This window comes from Oncorhynchus clarkii, chromosome 25 (genome assembly GCF_045791955.1).
Source record: "Oncorhynchus clarkii lewisi isolate Uvic-CL-2024 chromosome 25, UVic_Ocla_1.0, whole genome shotgun sequence".
NCBI classification, from domain to species: Eukaryota; Metazoa; Chordata; class Actinopteri; order Salmoniformes; family Salmonidae; genus Oncorhynchus; species Oncorhynchus clarkii.
The window spans coordinates 21,652,055-21,671,712 of NC_092171.1; the positions used below are offsets into that span (position 1 = coordinate 21,652,055).

The following is a 19,658-nucleotide window of genomic DNA, read 5'->3' on the forward strand; positions in this document are numbered from 1 at the left end:
CGCATTGACTGACCTTTATGTCTTAAAGAAATGATGGACTGCCGTTTCTCTATGCTTATTTGAGCTGTTCTTGCCATAATATGAACTTGGTTTTTACCAAATAGGGCTCTCTTCTGTATACCAACCCTGCCTTGTCACAACACAACTGATTGGTTCAAACACATTAAGGAAAGAAATTCCACAAATTAACTTTTAACAAGGCACACCTGTTATTTGAAATGCATTCCAGGTGACTCTCTCATGAAGCTGGTTGAGAGAATGCCAAGATTGTGCAAAGCTGTCATCAAGGCAAAGGGTGGCTAAGAATCTCAAATATAAAATGTATTTTGATTTGTTGATAACTTTTTTGGTTACTACATTTTTCCATATGTATGTTATTTCATAGTTTTGATGTCTTCACTATTATTCTACAATGTAGAAAATAGTTTTTAAAAATAAAGAAAAATCTTTGAAAGAGTAGGTGTATCCAAACTTTTGACTGGTACTATAGAGAGTGAGATATTTTTACGAATCAATACTTGGAGCCAAAATATCAATATAATATCATCCAAAATAATATTATGATATGTACCTGTATTGATATTTTACCCCATCACCACTATCTGGTGGTTAGGCTGTGTAGTGGGCAACTTGCACCTTCTCATGAAGGTGTAACAAACATGAGTGCTTATGGGAAGGAGTTGCCACAGACGCTTTGGCCTACATTATTTACTGAATATCTCTTAAAATAAGTCATTATTGTTGTTTGATTTGTTCACTGTGTGTTTGAAATGTAAGTGTTGTCTGTTTTGAAAGATTACTACTCCATGTAGCCTCATTTTGCCTAAATTCTTAAGAATCTAACCAAAGTCATGTCCTTTTCGTTATTCAGCATCCCTTAGCTGTCAGGGAAATATTGCTGTAAAATACAGAAAAAGCTAAAGAAACCAAAGTAATTAGCGGCTTGTCTGGTCCAGAGTGGGTTCTGTACAATTGGCACCAAGAGGGAGTGAGAGGGAGCAGCAAATTGCTGAGCCGCGGCCAACATGCCTGAATATTTAGCCTGGTTTCTCCAGCTCTTTATGCTGCCCTGCCAAGCAAAAATGCAGTAACTGCACATTTGGTCGAAAAGGAGTTAATGTCATTTTTGCTACATTAAATACATGCTTAATCATGTGGACAAGTATCCTGCCTCTATTGTGTTTTGGAGAAAATGTGGGTCATGTTAGCAGTAACTGTATAAAGTTACTGTGAAACCAAGGTAAATAAAAGCATTTTTTTCTCAGATCCACGCTATGAGCAGTTACTGCCTTTTTGCTTGGTAGGGCAGTATATGGATGTCTCCATTCTGCTTACCTAACAGCCGTGACATAATTGATTTGGTGTCAGCTGCCTGGATTTAGAGAGCTGACCCATGGTGCACATCTAGACAGGCCAGCCGATTGAAGGCCTTTTTGAAATTAATTGCAGGATTGGTATACCGTCTGTTGTGTCCTAGGTGTGGGGAGAAAGTGATTGAATGCAAGGAGCTGTGGAGAGGTTGGGATTGAACGCCACCAGGGAGACGCCTCTAGTGAGGACAGATAATGAGAGTTTAATGGATTTCTTTTGACATTACGACATGTTGATAACAATCTGTGGTCCATCGATTAGATTGGAACAGGTTCTTTGATTCCACTTTATAGACGCAGTACCATGCACTTGAGGTGTTCTTTGCATTGAGTGTATGAGTCTGTTTGCAGCAGCAGGCAATGAAATGCACAATAACACTCCTTCTCTCGCCACCATCTCTCCAGCGGGGAAAAAGGGAGGGGGTGAGCCAGGGAGGGAGAACAGTAGGCCTATATTTTGGGGATTTGTTCTTTCTTGGCCATGGTTACGGTTGGCAGGAGATCAAATAAAAGGATGCGCCTCTCACAGCTTTCACACACTGGTATCTCTTCCTTTTTGTTTCTCCTGACTATTCAGTCTCACACCATGGGGGTTTTTGAGAACAAAGTCTCTGAGAAGGGCAGATTGAACAGCCAATGCTGTACAAACATTAGTCTAGTCCTACTGTTCATTGTGATTGAAATTTGCAGCAAAGATAAATATTTGTTTCATATTATTTGTTGAGACTTGCTGTAAAAAAATATGTTTAGTCGTGGCTTTTGGTAATTCATGTTTTGCACGTTGATATAGCCTAAACTTAAAGATGGAACACGTGCTCAGAACCTTCAACTAGTTCACCATTGGATTGAGACGTCAATTGGGTTATTTTCCACTCTGTAAATGTGCCCACAGTTGAGTATGGCATGTGGTTTGTGTATAAATATCTTCCCTGCAGATGGCGGGCACCATGGCAGAAAGGACCTCATGGAAACTGGACAGTGTGTATGTGGATGAAGAAAACCTGCAAGATGTTTGTGTGTGCGGTCCCTGCAGTCAGTCTTCATCCACGACTGTCATAATGTCTCTTTTCTCTAGCCTATATGGTCAAATTCTTTGTCCATCCATGACAATGGGCTGTTTCTGTGTGGACAGACTGAGCTAAGGCTTACTGAGTTGAGTTATGTTCCACAACAGTAGAAAGGGTTATAGTTCAGAGTTTATTTTATGGAGGTCTGACCAGAGCCCAGGGAGCTGACTCATTAGAATAGTACATTATTTATTTCAGCTCTCTGTCGAAGTAAATTTACTAGAAGTATTTTCTATTTTGACCTGATTTATTATATATATTTTTTGATATAATAGCATGTTACAGAATGAAGACAAACACAATACCATGATGCATCTAAGAAGAAACTACATTCTGTCTCTCCCAGCCTCACTTCCGCCTCCCTGTCACCCCATCGGCCTAATTTATGCTGTTGTTTTGGGAATTTGAAATCCCCCCTCCATCTGTAGCCACCACAGCAGTCAGCCTGTACTGGATTGTATAACGGGATTAGTGCTTGCATAAAAACATCCTGGTGGTCACGGGTCCTAAGGAAGTGTGTGGGGTGGGAGGGTCCCCACATGCAACGCTGCCATCCAAGGGTCTGGGGACCCGCTTGCAGCAGCCCTAATCCTCTTAGCCCCCCCTCTGTGCTGTGGCTGCCCCATCCTGCCCTGCCAGCTCTTGTGCCAGGCTCCATCTCTCAGATCAAAAATCAGATGATGACAGTGGCCGTTAAGACCCACACAATCAGATGATGCCAGTGGCCGTTAAGATCCACACAATCAGATGATGCCAGTGGCCGTTAAGACCCACACAATCAGATGATGCCAGTGGCCGTTAAGACCCACACAATCAGATGATGACAGTGGCCGTTAAGACCCACACAATCAGATGATCCCAGTGGCCGTTAAGACCCACACAATCAGATGATGCCAGTGGCCGTTAAGACCCACACAATCAGATGATGACAGTGGCCGTTAAGACCCACACAATCAGATGATGCCAGTGGCCGTTAAGACCCACACAATCAGATGATGACAGTGGCCGTTAAGACCCACACAATCAGATGATGACAGTGGCCGTTAAGACCCACACAATCAGATGATGCCAGTGGCCGTTAAGACCCACACAATCAGATGATGCCAGTGGCCGTTAAGACCCACACAATCAGATGATGACAGTGGCCGTTAAGACCCACACAATCAGATGATCCCAGTGGCCGTTAAGACCCACACAATCAGATGATGCCAGTGGCCGTTAAGACCCACACAATCAGATGATGACAGTGGCCGTTAAGACCCACACAATCAGATGATGCCAGTGGCCGTTAAGACCCACACAATCAGATGATGACAGTGGCCGTTAAGACCCACACAATCAGATGATGACAGTGGCCGTTAAGACCCACACAATCAGATGATGACAGTGGCCGTTAAGACCCACACAATCAGATGATGACAGTGGCCGTTAAGACCCACACAATCAGATGATGACAGTGGCCGTTAAGACCCACACAATCAGATGATCCCAGTGGCCGTTAAGACCCACACAATCAGATGATGACAGTGGCCGTTAAGACCCACACAATCAGATGATGCCAGTGAACGTTAAGACCCACACAATCAGATGATGCCAGTGGCCGTTAAGACCCACACAATCAGATGATGCCAGTGGCCATTAAGACCCACACAATCAGATGATGCCAGTGGCCGTTAAGACCCACACAATCAGATGATGACAGTGGCCGTTAAGACCCACACAATCAGATGATGACAGTGGCCGTTAAGACCCACACAATCAGATGATGACAGTGGCCGTTAAGACCCACACAATCAGATGATGACAGTGGCCGTTAAGACCCACACAATCAGATGATGACAGTGGCCGTTAAGACCCACACAATCAGATGATGACAGTGGCCGTTAAGACCCACACAATCAGATGATGCCAGTGGCCGTTAAGACCCACACAATCAGATGATGACAGTGGCCGTTAAGACCCACACAATCAGATGATGACAGTGGCCGTTAAGACCCACACAATCAGATGATGACAGTGGCCGTTAAGACCCACACAATCAGATGATGACAGTGGCCGTTAAGACCCACACAATCAGATGATGCCAGTGGCCGTTAAGACCCACACAATCAGATGATGCCAGTGGCCGTTAAGACCCACACAATCAGATGATGACAGCCTCAACCAGATCCAAATGGGAAGATGATCATGACTATGATAGGCTTCAAAGTCGAGACATAACTGACATAATTGAACTGACATAAAGGACCTAAAAGTTGTCTTTGCAGGGTAGCAGAGAGGTTTAATGATGACCAATGGGCCTGACTAGGACCTTCGCTGTGTACAGCTGCTCTGCTCATTTGCCAGTAGCTGGCAGACACAGAATGGGCTGTTGCGGACAGTGTGAGTGAGACCGGTTCTCCTCCACAACAGTTGCTTGTGTTGTGTGTGAGTGAGATAGCCTATGTTTGGCAGGCAGCCAGGAGGCAGGTGAGTGATTCTGGAAAATTAAGGGCAGAAGAAGGCTTGTTATGAACGCCCTGACGTAGAGTCTATCTATGATGCGCAGGTACTGATGATGATGTAGGTTAATGGAGCAGTATTAGCCACCCCCACCATTTAAATGGAAATTAAGTCCGGAGTCGGCACCACCACAGAGACACGGCTGAAGGAGACTGCTGCTTGAGACAACACAGAGGTTTAACAAGATTATGCAGGCAGGCGAGACAACGCACCTCGAATGACAACAGCCCACTTTGTTCAATTACACTGATATCATCAAAGCTAAACCAACCAATTGGAAACACTCACTAAGTCTGTTTTTAAGTGTAGCCTAAGCCTAATATTGGTGCAGGTGTAGGGAATAGCCTTGAATATGTATCACTAATCCATCCAGGGTTAGGTTATGAGTGGTTAATCATCGGTAATGACAGGTTTTTGACCACAGAGAATGAACAGGTTTGAGTCATATGAAAGAGAGGATCAAGGACATCTGACAGCAGTAGTAATTACAGGCCCTTGTCCTGCCACAGGGGATGGTCGGTCGCTGAATCTGCTGAATCATTTTCTCAATCAAGGTAGTGGTTGGTTGTCCTCAAGCAAGGGGACATGAGTTGCAGTTTTTACAGTAGATTCCCAAAACCTCGCCTTAAGAGACTTAAGAGAAAATGTGGTTTAAAGTTGATTGGTTACAGACACTGTTATAGAAAATGGATTGTAGCTTGTCAAGCTGTTGGGAAATTGGTGTTCTGACTAGTCCTGCTCCCTTCAATCACACCAACTATTGTTATCGACTACATTTTGTTTCACTGAATCATAGCTAGAGTTTAGTCATTCTTTTACCACTGACAGTTTGCCTTTTCTCTTTTGACATCCTTACTTTTGTTTTGCATTTAGTTGTCACTCAGTTATAACAAGGTTTCAAATCTGTCACTGTGACTAATCATAAATCATCTGTTATCCTGGACTATGGGAAGAAAGGGTTGCTCTCATTTTATCACTGGAATGACCTAACATTTCATACGTGACCTATGTATTCACCAACTGGACAATAAGTTTGGCTGAGCTGAAAATTGTGACATGTTGCGTTTGTGACATGTTGTTTTACTAACAGATTAGTTGTCATGCAGGTGCCAGAATTGACAGGGACACTTAAGACATACCTGTCATTCCGATGAGATATAGTGGAAAAGAATGTTGACAGGCTTTATGATAGGGAGAAGTTTTAGACTCACCTGTAGAATTTTCAGGCACTGTAATGTGTAACTTTATGTCACTGTAGGCCTAAGTATCATACCAAATCCCTTCATGTGGTAAGTGTCTGTTTCCGTATGACTGATTAGGGAGGTTGGATGAGAAATACCCTTCTAGTTTCTACCCTCATAAGAAAGATGGGTCAAAATGTCCAGCATATCACCCTCTATAGACTTCTGCCCATGACGCAAACGCTGTTGGAATGTTCCCTCTTGAGTGTGGAATGCTGCATAGAGCTAATGCTATCTCAATGGCTTTTTGTCTTCCTCTGAGTCTTGTGGACCTCGCCTGTGTGTTACCGTAACTCCCAGAGGAATGCCATCCCTCTCTCTATGGACTGTGTTTTGCCCCTAAAGGTCAACCCCTGGCCTGGTACGGATTCCTATCCAGCCGCTTGTATGGCCTACATGTCATCCTGCAGATAATCATTTGACTAACATGCAAATAAATGTAGCCCGGTAGGCAATATCTAGATCTGTTTAAAGCTTCAGCCAACTCCTATGATGTTTGTTGTCATGCCTTATGTGTTTGCATGACAACAGAATATGACAGAGGAAAGGCTAAAGGGAATCTGCCTCTGTCTTTGAATTCTACTCCAGGGTTGCGTTCCGTGCAGAAAAAAAGGTGTGCACTGTGAAAAGTTTAATTAAATGGAAACAGTGTTGTCCTGAATGACCAGTTGAAAAACTGGGAGGGGTTGGGTTGTGCACCGCTGCCCTTTTTTAAAATGTCACTCATTGCTTCAAGCCACACCCCGCCCATACCCTCCAAACGTTCCTCAAAGTCTTGTAGAAAAAAGCAGGAAGGGAAGCGCTGCAATGGTACGCAATAGTAGGTTTTTGTAGACAGAAGGTGCTCTTTGGTAAAAGCGGTAAATTGGTCATCAAAAAGAAACGCGGACCAAGGCACTCTTCATATAATTAATTAAAATGCCTTTTTGTATGGCATGTTCAAGGGAAACAAAGATGGAAAACTCTGATGCATTTCAACTGCATGGACTTTGTCAGGGATTACAAAGTCTGTTCATTAACATTTTGGGGAAAAGTGCAACCGTTCAGTACAAACCGTTACACAATGTAGCAAACGTTTAATCGAACTGAATGCACCCCAGTTGTTTGATCACAAACCTTCTGTTGTTTCTGTCTTTGAATTTTTCACCCATGATGCACCATCTTCTCAGCTACCCTCCTGGCTCAGCGGTGGTGGTTTACAGCAGCAGGCACTTATTAACCTGTGTTCTCGTATCTGTGCTCACTGACCCACACTGAAGATGGGATGGTCTGTGGTGTGAAGTCTAATTGTGTGTTTATGCTTTCACTGTCTCCTCTCTGAGAGCTACTTATTTCTTAGAAAACCATATAGGCCCTCTGTTTCCTCAGCTGTTTGTCTATCTGCTCTAATGCTTTTCGTTTGGGACCATACACAAACACACACTATCAGCCTCTGCCTTTTCTCCTCTCTATCAGCCTCTGCCTTTTCTCCTCTCTATCAACCTCTGTCTGGAGCACTCTCACAATCGGCCAGTTCCTCTCTTTCTATATCAAGAATTGTAACACCAATGTCTATCAAAGTACAGCCATTCCTCTCCCCTCCAGTAATGTGTATATTGGATGTCATGTTAGTTCAGTGATTTTTGGCTTGTTGAGATGTATTGTAGGCTTGGGCGGTATATTGTATATACCAGGGTTCCCCAACTGGCGGCCCACGGGTGCTTTTATTTGACCTCCCCCCAGGAAATCAGCTCCTGTAATGATGGGGCGGTGAGTCGGAAGCAGGTGCAGATGGAACGTTTTAATAAAACAACAAAACCAAGAACACAACACTAACATAAGGCAGTACGCTGATAAACAAGAACAATACCAACTGGTGAGTGAACAGGGGAGAGTGACATATAAAGGGGAGGAAATTATGAAGGTAATGGAGTCCAGGTGTGAATCATAATGATTCACAGGTGCGCGTAATGATGAGTGTCAGGTGTACGTAATGATGAATCCCAGGACAGGTGGTTAGTACTCTGGCGACATCGTACGCCAGAGGAGAGGAGCAGGAGCAGATGTGACAGCTCCAAGTTATTTTAATGTAAGAAATCTATTCCTAATTTTTTCACGCATAATAGAGAGACGTGGTCATATACAAATGTAAGCAAGGTTTGAAATGGTTATGCTTTAGTCAAACATTATCTGTTTGGGCCTCTCGCGGCCAATTTGCAATCTACAAATTATTTGTAATTATGTTCCGATCATCAGCTCAAGAAAAAATATTCTATTTAAGTTTAATACATTTGAATATTTCAGGCTACTTTTTAAGTAAATACCTACAGTCAACTTGTGCAATACGTTAGGTGAAATGAAGAACGCAATGTTCTTTATCTCCTATCACATTATGTAGCTTACGGTATTCCCCAGTCATGTGGCGTTTGTTTATGAGCACAAAACGACGAAAGAACGGAGTCTTGAGTCACTCTCTGTTGTGCAGTATTTTATTTATTTTATTTAACTTTTATTTAACTAGGCAAGTCATTTAAGAACAAATTATGATTTACAATGATGGCCTACCAAAAGGCAAAAAAACTCCTAGGGGGACGGGGGCTGGGATTAAAAAAAATATAGGACAAAACACACATCACGACAAGAGAGACAACACAACACTAGATATAGAGAGACCTAAGACAACAACACAGCATGGTAGCAACACAACATGACAACAACATGGTAGCAACACAACATGGTAGCATGCGCCAGGTGATCTAATTACAGTATAGAATTCATAACTAAATGTTTGCCAGCTAGATATCTTATAACTATTAAGTTAACTGTCTAAAAGGAGCTAAATGCTCTGCAGTTGTGCATTTGGTCTGCTAATTTAGTAGCTAGTTAGCTATCTAGTTAAGTGTTTAGCTAGCTTCTTCCAAAATCAAGCGTTCGCTTGGTAACAGCAGAGTATCCCCTTCTGGATCAAGAGCCTTGCTGTTTAATATTTGTTTTGTGCTTGCAGCAAAATATGAGTAGCATTTTTTGTTACTTGTGTACTTGTATTGTTTAGGGCAGAAACAGGACAAAATGTTCGCAATGCGCTCATTAGCATTTAGTTAGCATTCTCTATAAGGATTCCTTAGTACTTGTTAGCATTTTGTTATCATTCTGGTAAGTGACTTTTTGGGGGCTTCTCCCACAGCCCGCCAGTGAGCTTCCTCTCACTACCATACCTGTCCTTCACATTTATACATCCAGTGAAATAACTGTCTCATTGTCCTATCTGTGGTACTAGTTTCCCAAAACAGTGGTTTGAGCCAGTCAAGTGTTTGTTTACAAAAAGCACAATGAGCAAAATGGGAGTTTTGTAAAGTGTCACTCCTGCAGCACAACTTAAGTGAGGTGATCAAGTTACACTTGTATTAAATTCACTTCTGTTTGCCAGCTATATCTTATAACTATTAAGTGAACTATCGAAGATGTGCCAAATAAATTATCTTCAGCTGGGTTTTGCTAACTTGCTATTGTTAGCAAGCTTCTTGGTAACAGCAGCAGAGACAATCCCCTCCTGGATTAAGATCCCTGCTGCTTAATATTTGTTTTGTGCGTGCTGCAAACAGCGTTTTGAGATACTTTATGAGCTGGTTATGAGCTGGGTTGTCTGCTCAACCCCTCTGCGTTCGTAGTAAATGTTTGCATGCGCTTGTTAGCATCTGCTATGAGAATTTCTTAGTACTTGTTAGCATTCTGATAAGTGACGTTTTTGGGGCTTTTTTTAACGTTTGAAAAATAATAAATAGCACCCCTTGTGTGCACCACCAGTAATACCGTGTATCCCGGGATGGGACAGTATGAAGGTATGGAAATCTGGATAACGCCCAACCCTAACGTATTGTGTCGAGAGGCAGGCCATTGATCCTTTCCCATTAGTAGGACTAGCTATTTATTGTACTTTGTGAATCTTCCTAATCTATCCGTGTTCTCTCACTGCCTTTCTCCCCATTTTAGCAGCTGGGCGCTGCAGCCTCTATTCTCATCCGTTATTTATATAAAGAGCTAGAAGATGTTCTTGACCTTGTTGAGAAAGAACACTTGATAAGTTTGAAACATTTATTTGCCTTCCATTGCAGAGCTCAGTTTCCTGCTTACCGTTTTACAATGACATGATCTGTACTGAATAATGAGCGCGTGGATCCTTACGTGTGTGCATGGGTACATGTGTGTGTTTTGTCAGTACCTCAATACAACCTTTTGGAGCGAGGTAAAGGAACAGTACATCATATTCAGCCTGGTCCCAGACAGCCCACAAGGAGAGCCTCACGCTATTAGGGATCAGACTGACTAGGGAAAACAGCTTATGAAGCTCCAGAAAACATCATACTGTATGTGGGTGATTTCCTATATAAGGGACATTTGGAAAAATATCAACAGTATTCCTTTGTCTGTGTTGTCAGGTTCCCTTAGCGAGGAGGAGCTACAGTATTATTTATTTTGGTCTGCTGGTGATGCCGCATCAAGCCTTTTATGTTTTCATTACCGTTAACATTTGAATGTTCCATACCTTTCCCACAGATAGTTCCCCACCTGCTTCTCCCTCTTTGTCCCTATGCTTCAGCACACCTCTCTCTGAGTGGCGTGGCTGTGCATGTGCTCTGCTCAGCAGTGGAATGATCTGCTGTGCTGTGCTCTTCCCCACAGAACCGCACACAGTGTGAGAGAATGACACAAATCCTTTACCAGGGCAAAGCTCTCTAATTACGCCTGCTCTTCTGGGGAGAGAACAGACAATATTAACCATCTGTTAACATCCTACCCTCTAGAACCCAGCCTGTTTTCATCCATTTCACCGTCTTTGTGCTCAAATATGTTCACTCATCCGTAATCCTGTTTTTATGGTATTATGTCTTGGTTGTCGTCAATTAAGTGGAAACCAACAGATCTATCATTGTAACTGGGATATAGAGGAGAGGAGATGAAGTGCTTTATTTAAAATGTAATTTTATTGGTCGAATACACATTTAGCAGATGTTATTGTGGGTGTAGCGAAATGCTTGTGTTCCTTGCTCCATCAGTGCAGTAATATCTAACAATACACACAAATCTATAAAGTTCAATAATTATATATATATATATATATATATACATACATACATACAGTGCCTTCGGAAAGTACTCAGACCCCTTGACTTTTTCCACATTTTGTAACGGTTACAGCCTTCTGTTTTTTCCTCATTAATCTACACACAATACCCCAAAGCAAAAACAGGTTTAGAAATGTTTGCTAATTTATAAAAAAAAAACTGATATCACTTACACAAGTATTCAGCCCGAGTCATAGTGGGTATGACGCTACAAGCTTGACACACCTGTATTTGTGGAGTTTCTCCCATTCTTCTCTGCAGATCCTCTTTGTGTTGTGGCACAGCTATTTTCAGGTCTCTCCAGAGATGTTCGATCGGGTTCAAGTCCGGGTTCTGGCTGGGCCACTTAAGGACATTCAGAGACTTGTCCCGATGCCACTCCTGCATTGTCTTTGCTGTGTGCTTAGGGTCGTTGTCCTGTTGGAAGGTGAACCTTCGCCCTAGTCTGAGGTCCTGAGCGCTTTGGAGCAGGATTTCATCAAGGATTTCTCTGTACTTTGCTCCGTTCATCTTTGCCTTGATCCTGACAAGTCTCCCAGTCCCTGTTCCCAGTCCCTGCTGCTGCCACCACCATGCTTCAACATAGGGATGGCGCCAGGTTTCCTCCATACGTGACGCTTGGCATTCAGGCCAAAGAGTTCAATCTTGGTTTCATCAGACCAGAGAATCTTGTTTCTCATGATCTGAGAGTCTTCAGGTGCCTTTTGGCAAACACCAAGCGGGCTGTCATGTGCCGTTTACTGATGAGTTGCTTCCGTCTGGCCACTATGCCATAAAGGCCTGATTGGTGGAGTGCTGCAGAGATGGTTGTCATTCTTACATCTCCACAGATAAACTCTAGAGCCCTGTCAGAGTGACCATCAGGTTCTTGGTCAACTCCCTGACCAAGGCCCTTCTCCCCCGACTGCTCGGTTTGGCCAGGCGGCAAGCTCTAAGAAGAATTTTGGTGGTTCCAAACTTCCATTTCAGAATGATTGAGGCCACTATGTTCTTGGGGACCTTCAATGCTGCAGACATTTTTTGGTACCCTTCCCCAGATCTGTGCCTCGACACAATCCTGTCTCAGAGCTCTACGGACAATTCCTTCGACCTCATGGCTTGGTTTTTGCTCTGACATGCACTGTCAACTGTGGGACCTTATATAGACAGGTGTGTGCCTTTCCAAATCATGTCCAATAAATTGGATTTCCCACAGGTGGAATCAAGTTGTAGAAACATCTCAAGGATGATCAATGGAAACAGAATGCCCCTGAGCTCAATTTCAAGTCTAATAACAAAGGATCTGAAATACATGCAAAGAGTGTGCAAATCTGTCATCAAGGCAAAGGGTGGCTACTTTGAAGCATCTGAAATGTAAAATATATTTTGATTTGTTTAACACCAATCTCATCTTCAACAGTGAAGAGGCGACTCCGGGATGCTGACCTTCTAGGCAGAGTTGCAAAGAAAAAGCCATATCTCAGACGGGCCAATAAGCATAAAAGATAGGCAAAAGAACACAGACACTGAACAGAGGAACTCTGCCTAGAAGACCACCATCCCGGAGTTGCCTCTTCACTGTTGACGTTGAGACTGGTGTTTTGCGGGTACTATTTAATGAAGCTGCCAGTTGAGGATTTGTGAGGCGTCTGTTTCTCAAACTAGACACTCTAATGTACTTGTGCTCTTGCTCAGTTGTGCACCGGGGCCTCCCACTCCTCGTTCTATTCTGGTTAGAAACAGTTTGCGCTGTTCTGTGAAGGGAGTAGTACACAGCGTTGTACGAGATCTTCAGTTTCTTGGCAATTTCTCACATGGAATAGCCATAATTTCTCAGAACAATAATAGGCTGATGAGTTTCAGAGGAAAGTTATTTGTTTCTGGCCATTTTGAGTCTAATAAACCCACAATAAACCCACAAATGCTGATGCTCCAGCTACTCAACTAGTCTAAAGAAGACCAGTTTTATTGCTTCTTTAAGCAGAACAGTTTTCAGCTGTGCTAACATAATTTCAAAATGGTTTTCTAATGATCAATTAGCCTTTTAAAATGATCGACTTGGATTAGCTAACACAACATGCCATTGGAACACAGGAGTGATGGTTGCTGATAATGGGCCTGTGTACACCTATGTAGATATTCCATTAAAAATCAGCGGTTTCCAGCTTACAATAGTCATTTACAACATTAACAATGTCTACACTGTATTTCTGATCAATTTGATGTTATTATAATGGACAAAAAAATTGCTTTTCTTTCTAAAACAAGGACATTTCTAAGTGATCCCAAACCGTGCACCTGGCAACCTTGGTTAGCGCGCACTGCGCCCAGCCTGCCACAGGAGTCGCTGGTGCGCGATGAGACAAGGATATCCCTACCGGCCTAACCCGGGCGACGCCAGGCCAATTGTGCGTCGTCCCACGGACCTCCCGGTCGCGGCCGGTTACAACAGAGCCTGGGCGTGAACCCAGAGTCTCTTGTGGCACAGCTTAACCACTACGCCACCCGTGATCCCAAACTTTTGAACGTGTGTGTGTGTGTGTGTGTGTGTTTTTCTCTTTTATAATATAATGGTCACAATGCTCCGCTTGGTAAGAGTTTAGCCTAGCTGCTGGAACCACTATGTTTCCTGGAGAGTATTTAGGAGCTTATAAACTCAGGAAAAAAGAAACGTCCTCAAGTTTTCAGCAAACTTAACGTGTAAATATTTGAATGAACATAACAAGATTCAACAACTGAGACAAACTGAACAAGTTCCACAGACATGTGACTAACTGAAATGGAATAGTGTGTCCCTGAACAAAGGGGGGGGATCAAAATCAAAAGTAACAGTCAGTATCTGGTGTGGCCACCAGCTGCATTAAGTAGTGCAGTGCATCTCCTCCTCATGGACTGCACCAGATTTGCCAGTTCTTGCTGTGAGATGTTACCCCACTCTTCCATCAAGGCATCTGCAAGTTCCCAGACATTTCTGGGGGGAATGGCCCTAGCCCTCACCCTCCGATCCAACACGTCCCAGACATGATCTGGGCTCTTCGCTGGACATGGCAGAACACTGACATTCCGGTCTTGCAGGAATTCACACACTGAACGAGCAGTATGGCTGGTGGCATTGTCACACTGGAGGGTCATGTCAGGATGAGCCTGCAGTCCTAAGTCAATGGATACTGTAATGGCATTGAATAGAAAACAACAAAACCAACAACAAAAAACTACTTCCTGAATGGATTTTTCTCAGGTTTTCGCCTGCTAAATCAGTTCTGTTATACTCACAGACACTATTTTAACAGTTTTGGAAACTTTAGAGTGTTTTCTATCCAAATCTACCAGTTATATGCATATCATATCTTCTGGGCCCAAGTAGCATGCCGTTGAATTTGGGCATGCTTTTCATCCAAAATTCCGAATGCTGCCCCCTACCCTAGAGGGGTTAATGTATTTGGCCTAGTCGCTGGTTACAAGTTAAATCTGAATAAGAGCGAGCTTTTACTTTTAAATGCGGCAGCTTGTAAAACTACCCATTACACACATTGCCTTACAGAGTAGTTCTCAACAAATATACATATTTGGGGTACATGTCACAAACAAATCTGATCATTTTTAAGGCTAATTTTACTCTGGTGGAGAAAGATTTTGAACCATGGTCACTACTCCCCCTATCATTAGCTGGTCTACCTCTTTCAATGCATACCTATTTTTATTCCAGAATATTTTTTCTGCAAATTAGGGATGTGTGGGATAATCTCACACTTCATCCGTAATAATAAAAATCCAAGGATCCGCTAGGTGTTCCTGCAAAGGCCTAACTAAACTCTTAGGGGGCATGGCCCTACCTAATTTCCAGTTCTATTATTGGGCTGCCAACGTCCATGTAATTCAGTACCGGATCTGTGCAGATACCCCACATATCATTCCAGCATGGTTGAAGATATAATCTTCCTCATGTATGCCATCCTCACTGGCTGCTTTGGCACATTCCCCTATTCATTCTACTACTTCAAGTTATACCAAAAACATTTTAGTAAAAACCACTTTCAAGATAAGGAACCTGTTTAGACGTCACTTTGGTTTGCAAACCTATTCATTAAGGGCCCCTCTACTCAGAAATCACGTTTTCCATCCAACGCTAGTAGATGGAGCCTTCTCCATGTGGTTCAGCCTTGGCATCAAATCATTCAATGATTTGTATATTGACGGCACGTTTGCATCGTTCCAACAAATCTCAGCTAAATTCCACCTTCTGAATAATAATTTCTTTAGATATCTACAAGTGAGCACCTTTGTTCGTGACATGACCACTCAATTCCCCACTCTTTCTGTGGGCCCTCCCACTGATGCATTTTTCACACCATCCCCAACAGTAAAAGGCATTATTGCTTATAGCTATGATGAAATGTACTCTCTTCACAATCCTTCATTCGCAGCTATTAACACTTTATGGGAACAGGATCTAGGTGATGAGTTTGCTGATGACACATGGGAAGATATTCTATACCGTGTCCACTCCTCTTCTATTTGTGCCAAACAGGGTTTGATCCAATGCAAAATGTTACACCGCACTCACTGGACTAAATGCAGACTTTCTAAGATCTATCCTTATGTCCACCCTGTTTGCGACAGGTGTTGGCAAACTGCTGCTTCATTAATACATGTTTTGGTCCTGCTCTGGTCCTAGCATTTGTGAGTTTGTTGGCAGGAAGGTTGATTTTACTTATATGGAATATGCCCTCTCCTCCCTCTCATTTTGTGTGGATTAAAGATATTTTACACTTGAGTAAATTGGAGAAGATAAAAATTACCCTATGGGATTCTTCTGACAAATTCTACTGAATGTGGTAACCTTTCTTTACCTATGTAGAGACACTGCAATTTCCCTACAGTAAACAGTACAGTAAACTGCCTACCTAAGAGTTATTTAATTGATCTACCTTTGTGAGTGTTTAATATTAGCCTGTATTATTATTATTATTATTTTTCTATCTCTGCAGAGGACAGACCCTCAGCTCCTGGCCCAGTTCTACTATGCTGATGAGGAGCTTAACCAAGTGGCCACAGAACTGGACAGCCTGGATGGCAGGAAAGACCCTCAGAGGTGTACTCTGCTGGTCAACCAGTTCAGATCCTGTCAGGTAAGAATCAAAAGGAACTGACACTGGTTGATTTGAATACCCTCGGATTAGGGCCACAATTCTATAGCAAGTCTTTTATAGTTTAGTTTCGCTATGTTTCTAATTTCTTTGACTTCAAACTCCATCAATTAAAACAAATCCATCAGACATTTTATGAGGTAATTCTATAACCCTTTTTGACAACTAGCACTTAAGTAATCCACCATGCCAAGCAAAGTGAGTGATAGTTCAAGTATTGAAGTTTCCAGCAGATTCTGTTAAAGCGACATGCTTTTGAGTTAAGAGGATCATTATTTTTTACTCCTAAGTGGAGTTTGAACTGCAAAATGGCTGATATTGGTTGGCTAATATGGTAGCGGTTATATGATTGGATGGGCCCTTAAATCAAGCCAGCTCACAGTGACAAGGTGAGATAAGGAGTCAACTCGGGGTGGAAGCAGTTGATTCTCATGTCACATTTTGTTGTTGTTTTGATAGCCTTTTATCAGGTTGTGAGTAGGTTGTGTTGCTGTTATCTAGGTCAGGACTGAAACCTTGGATGAGTGACTTCTTTGGAAGGCTTTTATCTAGAGATAGGCTATCATGACACCTGGTTTGATGTTTTCAGGCAGTATGGGGTCAGAGTGAATGGTTGAATGTCAGGTTGCTGTTGTATGACTTGATATGTCAATGTTGTGTAGATCCACTATAGGATATTAACCTGCTTGCCAGGAGCTTAAGCTTATCTGCCTCACAAACGTACTGTATTTGTCTCTGTCTGAGACCTGTCACATGACCGATGGTAGGCCATTGTGTCGTTTTGGAGTCGGGGGACTTTGACATTTATATACCATTCATCCTCCATATATGCGGTGAGGGTTAGGTGATGCGTGTGGGGTCGGGACTGTGTGAGTTGAAGGCTGCCATGCTGCTGCCTGCTGGTGTGATGTTCAGGGGGGCAGACTGAGAGATCGTTAGCAGGCCCACCACCATAAATGAGCCTAGTGCACCCAGGGCCCTGAGGGGGGAAGCTCCTAATAAGGTCACTGCTTGAACCCCAACTGCTTTTCCTCTCTCCTATTTTTCTCTCTACATCGCTCCCACCCACCTCCTCGCTCCCTTTCTCCATTCCATGCTCTCATTGTCCCTCCTCTCTTTTTCTTTCGCTCATTTCATTGTCACCTTAAAGATGCACTATGCAGAAATCGCTAGCAATCGCTCGCAATAGTTTGCCTAATTTCACGTAGAACAGATATACCGCTTCTTAGACTTAGTTTCAATGAGTGACAGATCTATAACACACACTTCTATTTGGTCAGGACACCCAAATAGTTTCCTATTGCAGCTTTAAATTGACCACGCCCTGCTGTGGTCTGTATGTTAGTTTTGCGTTGTGATGTGCTTCGTAAACTGAAAGAAAGGCTTTTAGTTGACTGACTGCAGGACATGTTCAGCAACTGAGAATTATAATTCCTGGTTTGGCTCTTTCCATATCTCCCCTAAAGGAAAATAACAATGCTTCAGGGAGCTGCGCTGCCTCTTGTTCTCTCAGTCAGTGTTTTGCTTACACACTCAGTTATGGGAAACATGACTTTCACTTTTAATATATTTGGTATACTTTTAAATCTCATGATTAGAAAATTATTTTGGTGTAGGCTATCTTGTGAAGACAAAACACAATGTTACCAGCATGCTTTCATAATACCCTGTACACCTGAGACGTCCAGAATGGAAGGCAAGTGGTCTGAGCAAAGCAAAACCTAGAGGGTAGGAGTGTAGAGAGTGCAAGCTCTCTATTCTGCAGCTACTCTAGGTATCATCCCAATGTCATGTTCTGTGATGAGGGCTGATAGTGGTAAAGATTAGCCCTTGCTGTAGTGTACCACACATGGCCAAGACATACGTAGTACTGCACTGCAATAAAGGAGTCGGTGGTTAAGCTTTTTAATCTTTCTCCTTGAGGGCAGCAGAGACTCACTGATGTTCCTGACCAGATTACAGCAGCACACAGAGAGAGAGTGTCTAGGCGTGAAAGGCTAATTGTATCTCATTGTTATAACTGTTGTACATGCCAGCGCTACACAAGCTGTTGATTAGCTCTCGCTGTGTGTGCCAGTGTGTGTGCACCGCTGCAATTATGGGATTTAGTTTAGTGTTTTTTATTGAGGGGGAATTAAGATGTGACTGAGGGCTATAATGGGCCGTTCTGGGCATGGGCCTGTAATTGTTTTCAGCCTGTTTCCTGTTTAAAGGGATTCTCCGGCACAGTTGGATACCTTTTTTGCCAGTAGTTTTGAAAGTAGCGCTCATGAGCCAAAAGTGGTCCCTGAAAATGGCATACTACGTCACGTACAGTATGTGCACCACGTCATCGCTCTCTTTCTCACTCTGCTGTGGGTGCATCTTGTGCATATGGCTAGCTGTCAATCATATGGCGAGGGGCTGAAGCTAATTGGTTAAACTGAATTGCTAGGTTGCTGGCCCACGTGCGGGAAAATGTAGGGAAAATGGCGCAGCACAGATTTCAGAAAAACAGTTGCTTTCAAACTAGGAATTTCGTAGCAAATTGAGGTAAGAGTAATTCTGCTCATAGATTATGCATATGAACTACACATTGACACATCCAGCCCAAAGTGGGAAGTTTAAAAAATAATTACTAGTGGCCAAAGGTCCGGAACATGTCTTCGAGACACTACATGTAGGGGGTGATATTTAGTTAGTGGATTTACAGGGGTAGATTTACAGGGGTAGTTTGTAACATTATTAGAAAATATGTTTCCAGTCATTCACCCAACAGAAAAATATATATTGACTGCCCTTTTTCATTCAGTACGTTTATTCACAAATGTATTCAATCTCTTTTCCTGTCACTCTCCATGTGTCTGCAGGACAACGTGTTGAACATTATCAACCAGATCATGGATGAATGTATCCCTGATGACCGAGCCAACAGAGACTTTTGTGTCAAGTTCCCAGAGGAGATTCGCCATGACAACCTGGCAGGACAGCTGTGGTTTGGGGCTGAGGTACTGTACTGTACTGTATGCCCTCCAGTATCATCTCACATCACAATAACTATAGGCACTCTTAAAGAAGTCATGCCCGTTTACTGTCTTTTTCCTATCTGTCTTTTTCCTATCACTATGTAAAGGTGTATCGTTATATAGCCTAACTCATTATTCCTTGTGTTAATCAGTTGCACATAGACAACAAGTCTTAATGAGACTAACCTGGATGAATAACTTTAGGTTACGACCGTAACCCCGGTTCTCTGATAGTATGAGTGAGG

General features: G+C 42.8%; 1 protein-coding gene across 3 annotated transcripts in view; it reads left to right on the top strand.

Annotated features, from left to right (window-relative positions):
• The window catches only part of LOC139384012 (zinc finger, FYVE domain containing 28), a 55,800-nt gene that overhangs the window by 16,199 nt on the left and 19,943 nt on the right, over positions 1-19,658 (top strand). For all 3 annotated transcript variants that reach the window (XM_071128639.1, XM_071128640.1, XM_071128641.1), the window contains exons 2-3: positions 16,250-16,390; positions 19,258-19,395. In XM_071128639.1, the coding sequence (XP_070984740.1) occupies positions 16,250-16,390; positions 19,258-19,395 (279 nt within the window). The remainder of the gene's footprint in view (positions 1-16,249; positions 16,391-19,257; positions 19,396-19,658) is intronic.